The 19390-nt window shown below is 42.7% G+C and overlaps 1 protein-coding gene across 3 annotated transcripts in view; it reads right to left on the bottom strand.

Annotated features, from left to right (window-relative positions):
- Nucleotides 1-18664, bottom strand: part of zgc:101566 (Transmembrane protein 263-B-like) — a 55155-nt gene extending 36491 nt beyond the window's left edge. Inside the window, exons 1-2 of one of the 3 annotated variants that reach the window (XM_052474715.1) lie at nt 18516-18664; nt 16609-16720 (exon numbers count right to left, since the gene is read on the bottom strand). In XM_052474715.1, coding sequence (XP_052330675.1) covers nt 16609-16720; nt 18516-18587 — 184 coding nt within the window. In that variant the 5' untranslated portion in view covers nt 18588-18664. Of the gene's footprint in view, nt 1-16608; nt 16721-17476; nt 17698-18515 lie in introns of those variants that run through there. The other 2 variants (XM_052474716.1, XM_035797998.2) reach the window with 2 other exon arrangements.
- Nucleotides 18665-19390: the final 726 nt, after the last annotated feature.

The raw sequence follows: 19390 nt of genomic DNA, 5'->3' as shown, positions 1-19390 counted from the left end.
CCAGCTCTCCCCTCCCTGAGCCTCTCCCCTCAGCCCACTCTTGACACTGACTGACAGACAAGATGAGAAATAAGGCTGAATTTCTGCTGGCCCTGACAGGACCCAATCCCTCATCTGCTGGGATTTATGGAAGAAAATCTAAGTTGTTCAGCTCCTTCCTCCAGCCTGCATAACACACACACACACACACACACACACACACACACACACACACACACACACACACACACACACACACACACACACACACACACACACACACACACACACACACACACACACACACACACACACACACACACACACACACACACACACACACACAATCTTGTGTCAGTGTTTGTGCTTCGGGGAGATCTAACAGAGACATCCATCCATCCTCCGAATCGTTTCCACGGCAGCCAGATAGGGTATTAATGCTTACCTCTGGGATGTATGGCTACATTTGGATGGGTAGTGTGTGTAACACACACACACAGAGACAGACAGACAGAGTGAGTGGGGGGGACAGAGAGACAGAGAGAACGAGTGGTGAAAGAGAGAGAGAGAGAGAGAGAGAGAGAGAGAGAGAGAGAGAGAGAGAGAGAGAAAGAATGAGAGCAAGACAGAGACCAAGACAGAGAGCGAGAGAGTGAGACAGAGAGAGAGAGAGAAAGAGGGAAAAACAAGACATTTAAGATTAGATCTGACAGAGTGGATGAGGATATGTTGATGGGCCAGCCTGCCAGTGTTCAGGAGGCCGCAGCATGCTCCAGCATGTTCTCTCACCAGGGGCAGACTGGTTGACTATCTGTGTATCTGTCTGTCTATAGCATCTAATAGTAGGCAGATCGTTTCCTTTGATCAAGCCAGAGTTGAAAGCTGACCTGGTAATTTAGATCCTCAATATTTAATTTTCTGCAAAAGATACACTATATATACACACAAGTATGTGGACACCAGTGGAGGCTAATGAGAGGAGGACAGCTCATAATAATTGCTGGAATGAGAGTGTAATGGCATCAAACACATGAAAACAAAACAAAAACGTGTCTGATACCATTCCATTCCCTCCATTCTGGCCATTATTATGAGACGTCCTCCCTTCGGCAGACTCCACTGGTGGACACCCCTTTAAATTAATTGATTCAGCTGTTTCAGCCACACCTGTTGCTGACAGGTGTTTAAAATTTAGTACACAGCCATGCAATCTCCATAGACAAACACTGGCAGTAGAATGGCCTTACTGAGGAGCTTAATGATTTTCAACATGGCACCATTGTAGGTTGCCACCTTTCCAAAAAGTCAGTTTTTTATATTTCTGCCCTGCTAGAGCTTCCCCAGTCAACTGTAAGTGCTGTTATTGTGAAGTGAAACGTCTAGGAGCAACAACGGCTCAGCCCCGAAGTGGTAGGCCACACAAGCTCACAGAACGAGACCGCCAAGGGCTGAAGTGTGTACCGCCCAAAAAATTGTCTGTCCTCGGTTGCAACACTCAATACCGAGTTCCAAACCATCTCTGGAAGCAACGTCAGCAGAATAACTGTTCTTCGGGAGCTTCATGAAATTTGTTTTCTTGGCCGAGCAGCCGCACACTAGCCTAAGTTTACCATGCACAATGCCAAGCGTCAGCTGGAGTGGTGTAAAGCTCGCAACCGCTAGACACTGGAGCAGAGGAAACTAGTTCTCTGGAGTGATGAATCACGCTTCACCATCTGGCAGTCCGACGGACGAATTTGGGTTTGGCGGATGCCATCTGCCCCAATGCATAGTGCCAAATGTAAAGTTCGGTAGAGGAGGAATAATGGTCTGGGGCTGTTTTTCATGGTTTGGGCTAGGCCCCTTAGTTCCAGTAAAGGGAAATCTTAAAGCCACAGCATTCAATGACATTCTAGACGATTCTGTGCTTCCAACTTTGTGGCAGCAGTTCGGGGAAGGCCCTTTCCTGTTTCAGCATGACAATGCCCCTGTTCACAAAGCGAGGTCCATAGAGAAATGGTTTGTCGAGATCGGTGTGGAAGAACATGACTGGCCTGCACAGAGCCCTGACCTCAACCCTATCGAACTCTTTTGGAATTAATTGGAACACCGACTTGATTTTGAAAAGAGATGTTCAACGAGCAGGTGTCCACATACGTTTGGTCATGTTGTGTAGCTCGTTAAATGGGCTCATTTATTAAGAGCAAGAAAAAGGCCTCAGGTAGCCTAGTGGTTAAGAGCATTGGGCCAGTAACTAAAAGGTCGCTGCTTTGAATCCCAGAGTGAACTAGGTGAACAATCTGTCGATTGAGCAAGGCACTTAACTCCTAAGTCACAGGATAAGAGTGTCTGCTAAATTACTAAAATGCTAAAATATATATAAAAAAGTAAAGTACTACCGATCGACATCCAGTCTAGTTGACTGAAAATGAAGCCCAATGAAATGTTTTCAACAAATGCAAAAATATTAACTAGTCGACATATTAAGACGTCGTTTCCATTTCTATTTCCAATATTATGTTTCTTGTCTATGATCACGATGTGCACTAAACTGCATAGTGCATGGAGTTACACCTGGAGGTTTCAATGGAAAGGTGAGAGGTCAGAGGTTACAGGTCAAGATAATTTTCAATAATTCCACACACAAAGGCATGTGGTGCTGGCTTGGAGATATGGAAGCCTACAGTGTAAGCTATGCTGTCATCTGAGCCAAGGTTCTCTAACCTACTGTATCTACTTGTAATACAGCCATATGGCAGAACAGAAGATACAGGCAGTGTTGAAGAGTGAAGGTGTTTAGACAGGCTGGTAGATTATCATGTTTGTAGCATGTCTCCCTGACCAATCCCTTGTGTCCCTGGAAAAAAAAAGAGGACCAAAGTGAAAGCAGTACTCCGCTCTCATCTCAGCCAAGGCTATCTCGCTTACAAAGGTTGTCCTTGTGATCTGGCCATAACTTCTAACCGGTTGGTTGATGGTAATGTTTGTACCATCTCTGACGGCTAGCATCCCCTTGTGGTCCTGAAAACCAAAGAGGGCCAAACATTTTCCTCTGAAACCATTGATTTATTTATTTGATATCCAGGCACCTGGGGCAGACTAGAAATGTGAGTAGCTGAGCCAGTTTTAAGACCAGACAGAGGAGCTTGGCTAAAAGCACACTCCTCATTTCTCTCTGCTGACCTCCACCTCCACATAACAACACAGGCTAAGTGACACTGGCCTCTTGTCCTCCTTTCCCACCATTGTGGGTACTTGACAGTTTAGGCTATTTCTCCACCCGGCACATAGGACACTCACAGCTGCTTGTAGACATGGTGGTAGAGCAGAAACAGAGTGGAATATTAGCCCGAAATGTGGCTAGATTAACCCCTTCTCTTTCGGACTTGATCCTTTATCGTGCACGCCCTGATTCCTTACACCACAAAAGGTAGGCTATATATACGATAAGTGTCAGGGAGAGATAGGGGTAGAGAGAAAGAGAAAGAAAAAACGGGAACGAGAATGAAAAAGACAAAGAGAGAGAGAGAGAGGAAAGAGAGATGGGCCAATAAAGTAATGAAGTGTCATAATTTGCCTGTGCAGATGGCAGGCTTGGCGCCTTGCTGAATTTCATTGTTCGTGCAGAAAGTGAGCTACAGAGAGTCTGCCAGTCACTTGAACACAGCAGCCAGTGAGGAAGGAGAGCTCTTCTCACAACCTGTCAGCCCCACCACATTCTGAATGTACGCCTTCTGACAAAAAGGAGCTGATAAGAGAATAACACAGTGTGGAATATAATTGGACGTGAAACATTCACAACACAAATTTCAACACAAACAGCTTGCGTTTCTTAAAGGCCCAATGCAGTAGTTTTTAGATTCATATCAAATCCTTTCTCTGTAACAATTAAGTACGGTTTCCATTATAATGGGAAAACATAGCTTTTTTGGGGGGGGCAAAAACCGATTTCTCAGGCAATCATTTTGCTAGGACTGTCTAGGAGTAGTCTGAGTGGGGAGGGGAAAACTGAAACAAGCTGTTTTTCAGAGAGGTTTGGAACTCTTTCTTATTGGTCTATTAACCAATTTGCCGCATGGTGATTTCACCATGGGTGGAAGACCGAAACTACCGCCCACGCAAACTTGATGATTAGAAGGTCCTGTGTAGATTGTATTTTCAACCAACAACTGGAAATAACACTGATCAAATGTTTTCACACTTTTATAGTGTTAGTATCATCAGCTGTTGTACAATAAAACACCGGAAAAACTGAATTTTGACTGCACTGGGCCTTTAATCTAAATTGTTCATATTTGACAAGTAGACATTTCCATCCTCTCTCCAAGAGACAGAAAATGTTGTTTTCATCATTTTCTTAAAATGTCTCGCTTGCTCCTAAAAGCATGTAGCATCTGACAAGACTCCCGGGGGAGGAATGATTTAACAGCAAAACAGAGATATGAAAAACCATTCAAGAAATACCTCTTTTGCAGTCAAATGGGATACAAATAAGGATTGAGGGGTATCCAGATATTCATACCGTCATACCGGGATATATGGTATTACTGGAAGTGCACACAAAAGGCGCTATTTATATTGATGCACAAAACTATTTAGGCAACAGGGATCTTGATCCAGGGAGGGGATTGATTGTCTCTGCTGTAAAAAAAAAACATAAGAAAGAAGCTTGATCTTACCATCTAGCAAGTTAGCAAACCAAATGCATAACTGGAGCCCTGAACTGGACATCATTTATTTGGCACATCTTAGATAGTTAACTTATAAGCAGTGGTGTGTCACGCACCCCTGCAGCGCCCTCAAGGGGGAGGGGGATTTTCCTAATGATAAACCATGATGCGGTTGTGTTCTATTTGTACCTTCCCCGGGGATAAAACTCAACGAGCTCTTGCAGTCTCATGTCAGAATTAGACATTCATCCATGTTTCTCAAACGTAAAAAAAAACCAAATAAATGGCGAAGTTGTTGCAAATGTCAAATTTCAAAGGGTTTAAGGTTAAGTGTAGGCATTAACTCAGAATGGTTAAGGTTAAGGGTTAAGGTTTGGGATAGGCTTAAAACATCAATCTCAAAAACAACTTTCTATCACTGGATTCAAACTTGCAACCTTTGGAATTCGAGGCAGATGCTTACGCACTTTCACCATCCCTGTCCACAACACCTGAGCAAAACAGAAACCTCTGGTTCCCCGTCATGGTGTGTGTGTTCCATACTTGAATGGGGGAGATGAGTGATATTGTTATAATGTAGGGCAGATGTCCAAACAGAATTCTAAACACTGAGTGCGTGTGCGTGCATGCATGCTTTGGGTCCTCCTCCCCAAGCTCTGATATAGTGTTGTCGCAAGATACCAACATTTTACAAAAGATATGATACCAGGCCAAGTGTCGCGACATGATACCGAGTTGTATCGCAATACAACGGTGGGAAGAAATCAGTGGCCTAGCATCCTGTTCGGCCCATCCCCCAGATGCTTGTTCACATTTTCTAAACACTCGCCAAAAAACCTGTCACAGAAATTCACACTTCGACTCATTACAACACATTTAATTTAACTTCACACTGTTCAGTGTATAAAAGAATATATTTGCTCATATTTGCAAAGGCCTACCTGTGATTTGGCTGGAGGAATAGGAGGAAGGAATGTACATGCAAAATGATGTCAGTAATGGGAAAACACTGCGTGAAACCTTCAGTTAACAGACATACACTCTCCTTCCCTTTCTCACAAACTCTCTTGGTCTCCTTCACTTTCAGAAACACACACCACTCTCTATATCCCACAAACACACACACTGTTCCCAAATGTAAAAACGTTTAGCACCAAACAAAGTGTAAGGAGCACCAGAAAGAGATAGATTATTGATATAGTTAGGCCTATGTAAATCCTATCGTTGAAGCGCATTTCATGAGTAGCAGAACCTTTTCCTTTCTTCCTGTGCGAATCAAATTAGCCTAAACCTACTGTCAAGTTGCCAGGTTGTTAGCAAGGTAAATCAAATGTATTGGTTACATACACGGGTGTAGCTAAATGCTTGTGCTTCTAGTTCCGACAGTGCAGAAATATCTAACAAGTAATATCTAACAATTTCACAAAATATACCCAATACACGCAAATCTAAGTAAGAAATGGAATTAAGAATAAATATATGGACGAGCAATGTCAGAGAGGCATAGACTAAGATACAGTGTCACACCCTGATCTGTTTCACCTGTCTTTGTGCTTGTCTCCACCCCCCCTCCAGGTGTCGCCCATCTTCCCCATTATCCCCAGTGTACTTATACCTGTGTTCTCCATTTGTCTGTTCGTTTGCCTCGTCAAGCCTATCAGCGTTTTTTCCCGTGCTCCTGGCTGTCTCGAGTTCCTGTTTTCTAGCTTGCCTGGTTTTTGACCATTCTGCCTGCACTGACTCTGAGCCTGCCTGTCATTCTGTACCTTGTCACACCACCCTGGATTATTGACCTCTGCCTGCCCTGACCCTGAACCTGCCAGCTGTTCTGTACCTTCGGACTCTGCTCTGGACTACTGACCTCTGCCTGCCCTTGACCTGTCGTTTGCCTGCCTCCGTTTTTGGAATAACCTTTTGTTACTTTGAAACTGTCTGCATCTGGGTCTTCCCCTGAGCTTTGACATACAGTAGAGTAGTATAGAATACAGTACAAACAGTTGAAGTCGGAAGTTTACATACACTTAGGTTGGAGTCATTAAAACTCATTTTACAACCACTCCACACATTTCTTGTTAAGTCGGTTAGGACATCTATTTTGTGCATGACACAAGTCATTTTTCCAACAGTTGCATAAAGACAGATTATTTGTGCCTTTAAACAGCTTGGAAAATTACATAAAATGATGTCATGGATTTAGAAGCTTTTGATGGGCTAATTAACATCAAAAGAAATCAGCCAGTCTGGTTCATCCTTGGGAGCAATTGGAGGTACTACGCTCATCTGTACAAACAATTATACGCAAGTATAAACACCATGGGACCACGCAGCCGTCATACCGCTCAGGAAGGAGACGCCTTCTGTCTCCTAGAGATGAACGTACTTTGGTGCGAAAAGTGCAAATCAATCCCAGAACAACAGCAAAGGACCTTGTGAAGATGCTGGAGGAAACAGGTACAAAAGTATCTATATCCACAGTAAAACAAGTCCAACATCGACATAACCTGAAAGGCCGCTCAGCAAGGAAGAAAACACTGCTCCAAAACCGCCATAAAAAAGCCTGTACGGTTTGCAACTGCACATGGGGACAAAGATTGCACTTTGTGCTTTGCTGCAGGAGGGACTGGTGCACTTCACAAAATAGATGGCATCATGAGGCTGGAAAATTATGTGGATATACTGAAGCAACATCTCAAGACATCAGTCAGGAAGTTAAAGCTTGGTCGCAAATGGGTCTTCCAAATGGACAATGACCCCAAGCATACTTCCAAAGTTGTGGCAAAATGAATTAAGGACAACAAAGTCAAGGTAATGGAGTGGCCATCACAAAGCCATGACCTCAATCCTGTGTGGACAGAACTGAAAAAATGTGTGCGAGCAAGCTCTGTCAGGAGAAATGGGCCATAATTCACCCAATGTATTGTGGGAAGCTTGTGGAAGGCTCCCCAAAATGTTTGACCCAAGTCAAACAGTTTAGAGGCAATGCTACCAAATACTAATTGAGTGTATGTAAACTTCTGACCCACTGGGAATGTGATGAAAGCAATAAAAACTGAAATAAATAATTCTCTCTACAATTATTCTGACATTTCACATTCTTAAAATAAAGTGGTGATCCTAACTGACCTAAAACAGTGAATCTTTACTGGGATTAAATGTCAGGAATTGTGAAAAACTGAGTTTAAATGTAGTTGGCTAAGGTGTATGTAAACTTCCAACTTCAACTGTACATATGAGACGAGCAATGCAAGATAAGTAAATATTATTAAAGTGACATTATTAAAGTGACTAGTGTTCCATTTATTAAAGTGGCCAATGATTTCAAGTCTGTGTATATAGGCAGCATCACTATATGCTAGTGATGGCTATAACGGTCTGATGGCCTTGAGATAGAAGATAACAAACAATGTTGTTCAGTCATGTTATCAAACCAATAACGGCCTGCGACATGGTTTGTGAAATTATATAAAATGCACACGAATCTCGATAGAAAGTACAAAAAGCATCTCTGGTAATATGAGTCATATTTGTTTTTAACAGTTTAGGTTAGAGACCAGACATTTTCTTTGGTTTAAAGCTGCAAGCAAGCCATTTTCCCTCTGACACTCAGAGGCTGCATGACAGTGCACTTGCAAAGTCTACTCTGACCGGTCTGTGCTCTTGGTTATAACAGGCGATGAAATGATACAATGCATCAACAATGCATCAACATTGCTCACTTTGCGCGCTGCTCGAATGTAACAAATGTACAAATCTAAGTCTGCATCCCCGCTCTCACCATCACTGCTAAATTAGATATTTTTTAAACTGACCGGAGTAATAGCTTCCCGTGAAGAGCGGACGGAGAGGATCAGGCGAGTGAAAGGGATTGCATGGTCAATCCCACCTCTGCATTGGCCGTGCAGGATTTACAGTGAGTGATATGGCCTCTGCAGAAGTTGGGCATTCACACTTATTGCGCTTCGCGGAGCAGCTCAGAGCTGTTGAGTAGAGCCATTGTGAAGGAAGTTGTCAACCTATCTTGTCAATGGGGAGCTATACAGAGCACTCTGAATTTTTACAACATTTGGGAGGCGCACAGCAATGAGGTACAGAGCTCAATTTGGCATGCCACCAGAAGCTCCGCAATTACGCCACACCCTCTCGAGTTTGGACTCCTGAGTGGCGCAGCGGTCTAAGGCACTGCATCTCAGTGCAAGAGGAGTCACTACAATCCCTGGTTCGAATCCAGGCTGTATCACATCCGTCTGTGATTGGGAGTGATTGACCCAGCGTCGTCCGGGTTTGGTCGTGGTAAGCCGTCATTAACTGACTTGTTAAAGAAATCAAATAGAAAATACGGAGCATACAACCAGATTTTCTGATCACGCATAAATTAGCTTTGAGGGCTGGTAGGGGATGCAGCTGGCTGATTACAGCTGTGGATATTATTGGACCTACCCGAACAAGACACTAGTGGCTGTTGCTGAAATTCAACTGAATTTATAAACAAAACGGACTTAATTAATTTTTTTTAACAGGTGCAAGCAGGTTCATTAGATCAGTTGAGCTGAAAAAGTCGGTAGTATCATTTGAAACGGTACTACGGTACTCTAAAATGTTGGTATCATAAGTATCATGACATTTTGACACCGTGATATTACCGTGGTACAGGTCTACAGTGCAACACTACTCAGGCCAGTCGGTAAATCCAACTAGCAGTCAGATGAGAGATGTTGATCGTGAGTGATGGACTGAGAAGCTTTCTCCTCACCCAACAGTATGGCACTTCAGAATGACAGTGCATTTTATGGTCAGATAACCATTTCCAATGAGCTGACAACACATAGGGGTGACACAAATTGGAAGTGAGGTTTTCCTGGAAGCAGGAAGACACGGGCTGAGTCTGAAATGACACCCTATTCCCTATGTCGTGGACTACATTTGACCAGAACCCTATGGCTATATACAGTCCAGTGTAGGGAATATGGGTGCCATTTTGGATACAGACATAATGTGGATGGAGACAGTTCCAGATGGCATCCACACAGAACTTTCACACAATCACAGGATTTGACAATAACAAACAGGGTCTATCTATGGAGCATAGCCTTAGGAACTAGAAATAATCTATCTGTGAGCACTATGTTTGCTTTGTGTGTGTGTGTGTGTGTGTGTGTGTGTGTGTGTGTGTGTGTGTGTGTGTGTGTGTGTGTGTGTGAGTGTGTGTTTCCTGCTCATTAAACAAAGAAAGGTTTAGTCTTCCCCCCCGACTCTTCCTGTGTTAGAGATGGATACGTGCGTACACACACACACACACACACACACACACACACACACACACACACACACACACACACACACACACACACACACACACACACACACACACACACACACACTTCACTGTGTTGGATATGGATACACTCACAGCAGCATAAAGGATGTAAAGTATGAGCAACAGCAACATAACCCATAGCCCCTCCATTACAAGACAAAGTGATCAACGTCTGCTTGATTATATTATTATGAAAACGTTAATGGCTCTATAATTTAAAAAAATACTGATGATAATCACAGCAAGCATCAAACCCATATTTAAAGCAACCCGATTGTCACGCTTTCAGAGCCACGTGAGTGTGTCTATGAATATTGCCTATGCCAGTGCTCCAGTATTACTGGGATAAGATCAAGGCTGTGAATCTGTGATGCCTGGGAGTGAGTCAGACAGAAGGCTGGAGCTTGGAGGTGTTCTACTAATCAGAAGCGAAGCAGAGACACAGGTGGACAGGCTGTTGGAATAGGACTTTGTGGGGGGAGTAGTGAGTGTGTATATATATATATATATATAGTGGGGAGAACAAGTATTTGATACACTGCCGATTTTGCAGGTTATCCTACTTACAAAGCATGTAGAAGTCTGTCATTTTTATCACAGGTACACTTCAACTGTGAGAGATGGAATCTAAAACAAAAATCCAAAATTCACATTGTATGATTTGTAAGTAATTAATTTGCATTTTATTGCATGACAAGTATTTGATACATCAGAAAAGCAGAACTTAATATTTGGTACAGAAACCTTTGCAATTACAGAGATCGTACGTTTCCTGTAGTTCTTGACCAGGTTTGCACACACTGCAGCAGGGATTTTGGCCCACTCCTCCATACAGACCTTCTCCAGATCCTTCAGGTTTTGGGGCTCACTGGGCAATACGGGCTTTCAGCTCCCTCCAAAGATTTTCAATTGGGTTCAGGTCTGGAGACTGGCCACTCCAGGACCTTGAGATGCTTCTTACGGAGCCACTCCTTAGTTGCCCTGGCTGTGTGTTTCGGGTCATTGTCATGCAGGAAGACCCAGTCACAACCCATCTTCAATGCTCTTACTGAGGGAAGGAGATTGTTGGACAAGATCTCACGATAAATGGCCCAAAGACGGATGTTTCCACCTCCATGCTTCATGGTTGGAATGGTATTCTTGGGGTTGTACTCATCCTTCTTCTTCCTCCAAACACGGCGAGTGGAGTTTAGACCAAAAGGCTCTATTTCTGTCTCATCAGACCACATGACGTCCTCCCATTCCTCCTCTGGATCATCCAGATGGTCATTGGCAAACTTCAGACGGGCCTGAACATGCGCTGGCTTGAGTAGGGGGACCTTGCGTACGCTGCAGGATTTTAATCCATGACGGCGTAGTGTGTTACTAATGGTTTTCTTTGAGACTGTGGTCCCAGCTCTCTTCAGGTATTTGAACAGGTCCTTCCGTGTAGTTCTGGGCTGATACCTCACCTTCCTCATGATCATCGATGCCCCACGGGTGAGATCTTGCATGGAGCCCCAGACCGAGGGTGATTGACCGTCATCTTGACCTTCTTCCATTTTCTAATAATTGTGCCAACAGTTGTTGCCTTCTCACCAAGCTGCTTGCCTATTGTCCTGTAGCCCATCCCAGCCTTGTGCAGGTCTAGAATTTTATCCCTGATGTCCTTACACAGCTGTGTGGACAGGTGTCTTTTATACAGGTAACAAGTTCAAACAGGTGCAGTTAATACAGGTAATGAGTGGAGAACAGGAGGGCTTCTTAAAGAAAAACTAACAGGTCTGTGAGAGCCGGAATTCTTACTGGTTGGTAGGTGATCAAATACTTATGTCATGCAATAAAATGCAAACTAATTACTTACCATACAATGTGATTTTCTGGATTTTTGTTTTAGATTCCGTCTCTCACAGTTGAAGTGTACCTATGATAAAAATTACAGACGTCCACATGCTTTGCAAAATCGGCAGTGTATCAAATACCAGTTCTCCCCACTGTACACACACACACACACACACACACACACACACACACACACACACACACACACACACACACACACACACACACACACACACACACACACACACACACACACACACACACACACAGTTGCTGAGAGCTCAGCTGTGTGACAGTCCATCCATCACAGTTACACAGCACATCACAGTCCTCCCCTGATGTGTACTGGATCTGTCAGCATGATGGAGCAGCCTCGACTGCACCAACAAACAGGACAGGAGAAACAGGGACAAAAAGTCAATAAAACTTCATTTGGTCCTATTAATAACTCGTAACAGATGGAATTCTAGCCGATACCCTTCAGGAGCAACTTTGGTGAGAAGTTATGACAAGGAACAAACAAGCACTGTGATTTTGGCTTTTCTGATGTGCAGGTTGTGTTGTGGTGGCTTCTACTGGCACTACAGTATGTGACTGTCAATTGTGAGAATGACTGACTCAAGTTGCTTTGTCAATAATTGACAACTGATTTTCAAATGGGTATCGTACTCATACTGTAGAAGAACATCAAATGTACATGGACATCTCCAAACTTCACATTCCATGGAGTCCTTGAGCTGCAGTGAACTATATAATTGGCCAATAAGATTAATTTCATGCCTGTCATGGTTACTGTTCACAATTGCATCCGATATATATATTTTTTAAATTAACAACAAGGCCTATTCTATCTGGTGTGCATTATAATGGCAACCACTGTAAATAATCGAGCCTAATGTCCAGGCCTTTCTATGACTGAAACGATATCATTGATATCACTATACCTAGTCAGTTGCACAACTGAATGCATTCAACCAAAATGTGTCTTCCGCATTTAACCCAACCCCTCTGAATCAGAGAGGTGGGGAGGGCTGCCTTAATCAACGTCGGCGCCCGAGGAGCAGTGGTTGTTGGGGTTTAACTGCCTTGCTCATGGGCATAACAGTAGATTTTGGTTGCTGGCCCAATGCTCTTAACCGCTAGGCTACCTGCCGCCCCATTCCACAGATGAGTTCTTAGGGTAAGCCTCCTCTGTTTACACTGACTGCTTCTGATTGTGTTTTAACGTGGCACCGCATATCCTGTTGGGCATTTTCTGTTCTAATCCTGTTTGTTTGGGTCCAGAGAATACAGATTTGTACCGGGTCTTAGACGAGCTCTCAACTGCAGCAGGGTAGAATGGAAAACTGGTAAAGTAGAAAATCACATTAAGTCCCTCTCCTCCCAAGAAAGACGTACATTTACCTCACAGGCTTTTTCTGAAATTACAGTGGGAAAGACCTTGAAAGAAATATTAATTTCAACTCTTGCAGACTGAATGATGGGTGAAACATGACTCCTTGCTGGGAGATTGTGAGGCACTGAAAGTGATAGGATGTAGAAAACAGTTCATATTCACAAGGTAACTATAGGGATATAAAGTAGCCTAGTTTATGTACCAGGCATGTACAGGAACTTGCAATTATAATACCCATACCAAGCTCATAACAACTGGCATGCAATGCACTACTTTCAATATTGGATTAAAGCCAAAAGCAATATTATAAACTGGGTGGTACGAGCCCTGAATTGTGATTGGCTGAAAGCCGTGGTACTGTATATCAGATCGTATACCATGGGTATGACAAGATATTTATTTCTACTGTTCTAATTACGTTTGTAACCAGTTAATAATAGCAATAAGACCCAACAACTCCACATTGTGTCATCGTGCATAAGAACAGTCCTTAGCTGTGGTATATTGGCCATATACCACACCCCTCAGGCCGTATTACATAATTATGTCCTAATAGCGACTGATCACCATATGCAATGCATTTGGAAAGTTTTCTGGTGACACAACAATAAAATACACATTTATAATAGGCCTATATCTAAAAATACATACATACAAATTACATACAGTGCATTCGGAAAGTATTCAGACCCCTGTACTTTTCCCTCATTTTGTTAAGTTACAGCCTTATTCTAAAACGTATTAAATATTGTACTTCCCCTCATCAATCTAAACACAATACCCCATAATGACAAAGCAAAAACAGGTTTTTAGAAATGTTTGCAAGTATACAAAAACAAAACTGGAAATATCACATTTACATAATAAGTATTCAGACCCTTTACCCATTACTTTGTTGAAGCACCTTTGGCAGCGATTACTACAGCCTCAAGTCATCTTGGATATGACGCTACAAGCTTGGCACACCTGTATTTGTGGAGATTCTCCCATTCTTCTCTGAAGATCCTCTCAAGCTCTGTCAGGTTGGATGGGGAGTGTCGCTGCACAGCTATTTTCCGAGATGTTCGATTGGGTTCAGGTCCAGGCTCTGACTGGGCCACTAAAAGACATTCAGAGACTTGTCCCGAAGCCACTCCTGAGTTGTGTTGGCTGTGTGCTTAGGGTTGTTGTCCTGTTGGAAGGTAAACCTTCTCCCGAGTTTGAGGTCCTGAATGCTCTGGAGCAGGTTTTCATCAAGGATCCCTCTGTACTTTGCTCCGTTCATCTTTGCCTCGATCCTGACTAGTATCCCAGTCCCTGCCACTGAAAAACATCCCCACAGCATGATGCTGCCACCACCATGCTTCACCGTAGCGATGGTGCCAGGATTCCTCCAGATGTGACGCTTGGCATTCAGGCCCAAGAGTTAAATCTTGGTTTCATCAGACCAGACAATCTTGTTTCTCATGCTCTGAGAGTCTTTCGGTGCCTTTTTGCAAACTCCAAGCATGCTGTCATGTGCCTTTTACTGAGGAGTGGCTTCCGTCTGTCCACTCTACCATAAAGGCCTGATTGCTGGAGTGCTGCAGAGATGATTGTCCTTCTAGAAGGTTCTCCCATCTCCACAGAGGAACTCTGGAGGTTTGACCACTGGGTTCTCGGTAACCTCCCTAACCAACGCCCTTCTCCCCCTATTGCTCAGTTTAGCCGGGTGGCCAGCTCTAGGAAGAGTCTTGGTGGTTACAAACTTTTTCCATTTAAGAATGATGGAGGCCATAGTGGGGACCTTTAAGGTCTCTTGGGGACCTTTAATGCTGCAGACATTTTTTGGTACCCTTCCTCAGATCTGTGCCTCGAAACAATCCTGTCTCGGAGGTCTACGGACAATTCCTTTGTTCTCATGGCTTGGTTTTTGCTCTGACATGCACTGTCAACTGTGGGACCTTATTATGACAGAGGTGTGCCTTTCTAAATCATGTCAAACCAATTGAATTTACCACAGGTGTACTCCAATCAAGTTGGATCTCAAGGATGATCAATGGAAACACGATGCACCTGAGATCAATTTCGAGTCTCATAGCAAAGGGTCTGAATACTTCTGTAGATAAGGTATTTCTGATTTTATTTTTAATACATTTGCAAAAAAATATATATATATATTTGTCATTATAGGGTATTGTGTGTCGATTGATGAAGATTTTTTATTTTATTTCATACATTTTAGAATAAGAGTGTAACGTAACAAAATGTGGAAAAAGTCAAGTGGTCTGAATACTTTCCGAATGCACTGTATAATAGCCTCCCATTCTGGCAATGCCTCTGTAAATTATAGCAACATATTGTTCCAAATATGCCGTAGTAAATGCTTTGGTGAGTCAGGTTGCAGTTATTTACAGTCCTTGGCCAAAAATAGTGTTGTCCTCTTTTCCAGGGAGAGAATTAACATAATCTAGGTGTTGTGTCGTGTCCATAAATTACATAAAAAAATAGAGGCATAATACTTTTCTCAAAAACAAGATGAAGGCAGAGTTTATATTCATATTCCATTTCATGTTTCCTAAAATGTACTAACCGATACAAGATTTTCTCCCACTAGGACCAATACACGTTTCACCTCAATGAGGTGAATAAGGACCACATTTCTTTCCATTGAAGTTGAATATTAACAGGCACAATTAGGCTAGATATGATTGATGCAATGTGTCGGGACGAGACTGTGGAAGGCATCAGTGTGCGAGCAAGACGTATGTCTTCATCTTAACAGCAGACCTTGGTTCAAACACCTCATGCTGTGTGCTTAGGAACACATGGTTCTAGTACGTAAAAATTGGTTGAATTCGGGGGTAAATGTGAAGTAATGACCTTATACGTGTAGCCTGTATACGCACCACACATCACAGAGAGAGCCTAGATCTTAGTATATGTTTTCACTGCCACCTACTGCCACCTTTATGTTCTATCATTAAATGATGTTCAAAACCTTCTGTTGGCCAATATGCCACTCTACAGGCCACTAGGCCACACTGCATCATCAGATACTGTATGATCCGATTGATACCCATGAACAGCTGAATGACAGAGCTGGTGACTCTTTCCAACCTAAAGACGGACGCGGTCTCTGAGCAAATATAAACTGTTGTTACAACCGTTCAAGAGTGGACATTCATTCATGTAAGCCAGGGCTCTCCAACCCTGTTCCCGGAAAGCTCCTGTCCTGTACGTTTTCCCTCCAACCTGAATCTAGCGCACCGCATTCTAATAATTAGCTAGTTGGTAAGATGAATCAGGTTATATCTAAGCTGTATCTCTATAAAACATCAGTGTCAGAGATTGAATATAAATAATACCCCATGTTTCTAACGTTCACCAGGACAAAAAAACGCACAATAATCTTTTTTTTTTTTTTCTCGATATTTCAATAGTAAACTTCAACTGAAACTTGGATATGAACAAGAAGACCATGAAACTACCTTCAGGAGGTTCTTCGCGTAGATAAGGTGGAATTTCCTCGTTGTCGGAGTCGTCTACCGGTGTTGAACTGCTACTGCCTTCCTCCACCACCTCATTTTCATCGCTCGGGACCTACGGGACAAGACAAGACCGTGTGAGAATTGCATCCACATAGGCATTACTGAATACAGAACATTATATCAGACTGTTATATATCATATAGTCATATTTACCAGTTCAGATGAGGACATCATTCACACAACATAAACAATAGTATGCAGTATGTCTACGGTGATAGTACTGGGGATGAACTAAATAAATGTAGTATAAGAAAGTAATATATATATATTTTTTTAATGTAATATCAAGACTTTATGTTTGATATAATAATATAAAACAATATAAAATAATAGAATAAAGAATGATGAGGTGGCTCTAGGCAACAAAATAATCCTATTACACTGACACACATCATTGGCCAGACAATAGAGGCAGCTGGAATACTCTGACAGCATCATGTCAAAGTGGCTACTGTGTAATCGTGTTGCTGTAACCAACAACACAAAGTAACCAGCAACATGTTCTGCAGCCGTGGAGTCACGACACACGTAGCAAACGGGTTCTTGTTTTTCACTGAAAGAGCATCACTACTAAGCTACTGTAGTAGGCTATGCAGGGGGAGGGACTCGAGTGATGTCGTAGCTACACGATGTGCATTTTCTTCTGTGCAGGACGCCAACATTTGTACAATTATGTGATACGTCTGCAATACAATGGCAATAAAAACAATGTTTTATTGATCGTTAATGCGAACAGCACAGATTTCCACACCAAAACCTTTAACGTTAGTTTACGATTTCAACAAAAACGAAATCATCCCCTACTCACCTTCATCTTCCGCTAGCTAGAACCAGAATACTGATCTCTTTCCGAATATTGCCAATTCCACCACACAAGTAAAATGAACTAATAAATGTGACGCAAAAAAACACAAAAGGTGTTAAAAGAAAAAATACCCATATAATGGGGACCAGAGATTAGTATTGCAAAATGTTGCAGTGTTTTGCTGTCAAAATAATAACCGGAAGTGACGTTTGGGATGTTTACGGAATTCTTCTTCTGTAACTTGTGATGATTTTCAGTCGCAAGGGGGTAGCATCGAATCAAATAATTCAACGAGCAGCATAATGGTCCATTATTAAATCAAATCCAAGTTTACTTGTCGCGTACACAGTTTAGCAAATGTTATAACGGCGAAATTATTATTTTACTACCTTCTAACAGTGCAGTAAAATGTCAAACAAGTGCACAAATAATCCAAAACTACAAACACGAAGTCAAGAACGTTAGAACGAATCCAATTAACAATCCCAAGTAACTGTGTATCAGTAATACAATTACAGTATACATACACTGAAAATACTAATACAAATACATACACTGAAAAGATATACTAAGAATTATATATACAGTAGTATATATATTAGAATGAGCTATGTCAAGAATCAAGTATATAAATACACATTTTGTATAAACAGTGTATCAAACATGCAATGTACAGTAGAAGATATATTAAAAAGTCCACGTCTTCGTGTAACAGTATAATTTTAAACCGTCCCCTCGCCCATACCCGGGCGCAAACCAGGGACCCTCTGCACACATCGACAACAGTCACCCTCGAAGCATCGTTACCCATCGCTCCACAAAAGCCGCGGCCTCTCGCAGAGCAAGGGGAACTACTACTTCAAGGTCTCAGAGCAAGTGACGTAACCGATTGAAACGCTATTTAGCGCGCACCGCTAACTAAGCTAGCCGTTTCACATCCGTTACACTCACCCCCCTTTTGACCTTCCTCCTTTTTCCGCAGCAACCAGTAATCCGGGTCACGGCACCAATGTAACAGTATAATTTTAAACCGTCCCCTCGCCCATACCCGGGCGCGAACCAGGGACCCTCTGCACACATCGACAACAGTCACCCTCGAAGCATCGTTACCCATCGCTCCACAAAAGCCACGGCCTCTCGCAGAGCAAGGGGAACTACTACTTCAAGGTCTCAGAGCAAGTGACGTAACCGATTGAAACGCTATTTAGCGCGCACCGCTAACTAAGCTAGCCGTTTCACACCCGTTACATTCGGATATAAACACACTGTGAAAAACAGTATTAAAGAAACAGGAAGTGTCCAGTGTGAATGTCTATATACATGGGACAGCAGCATCGGCTGTGTGTGTGTGTGTGTGTGTGTGGGTGTGAGTGTGTGTCTGCATATGTTGCGAGTATGGGCATATATGTGTGTGTTAGTGTACAGAAGCAGTCAAAAGTTTGAAAACACCTACTCAAGGTTTTCTTTATTTAGACTATTTTCTACATTGTAGAATAGTAGTGAAGACATTTTAACTATGAAATAACACATGAAATCATGCAGTCACCAAAAAAGTGTTAAACAAAAGTAGCCATCCTTCGCCTTGACAGCTTTGCACACTCTTGGCATTCTCTCAACCAGCTTCATGAGGTAGTCACCTGGAATGCATTTCAATTAACAGGTGTGCCTTGTTAAAAGTTCCTTTGTGGAATTTCTTTCCTTCTTAATGCATTTGAGGCAATCAATTGTGTGGTGACAAGGTAGGGGTGGTATACAGAAGATAGCCCTATTTGGCACATGCCCATTCATCAGAGGGACACACTTCCTCTTCCAGACCACCACATGCATGTGAGTTTGAGCACACACATCTCACCCCCCTTCTTGGCTTCCATGGCAACCCCCACAGGAACCTTTCCCCAATAGAATCTTCCCCCACGG

This window comes from Oncorhynchus keta, chromosome 22 (assembly GCF_023373465.1).
Source record: "Oncorhynchus keta strain PuntledgeMale-10-30-2019 chromosome 22, Oket_V2, whole genome shotgun sequence".
NCBI lineage: Eukaryota > Metazoa > Chordata > Actinopteri > Salmoniformes > Salmonidae > Oncorhynchus > Oncorhynchus keta.
The sequence above is the reverse complement of the archived record's forward strand: the minus strand, read 5'-3'. Positions and strand labels throughout refer to the sequence as shown.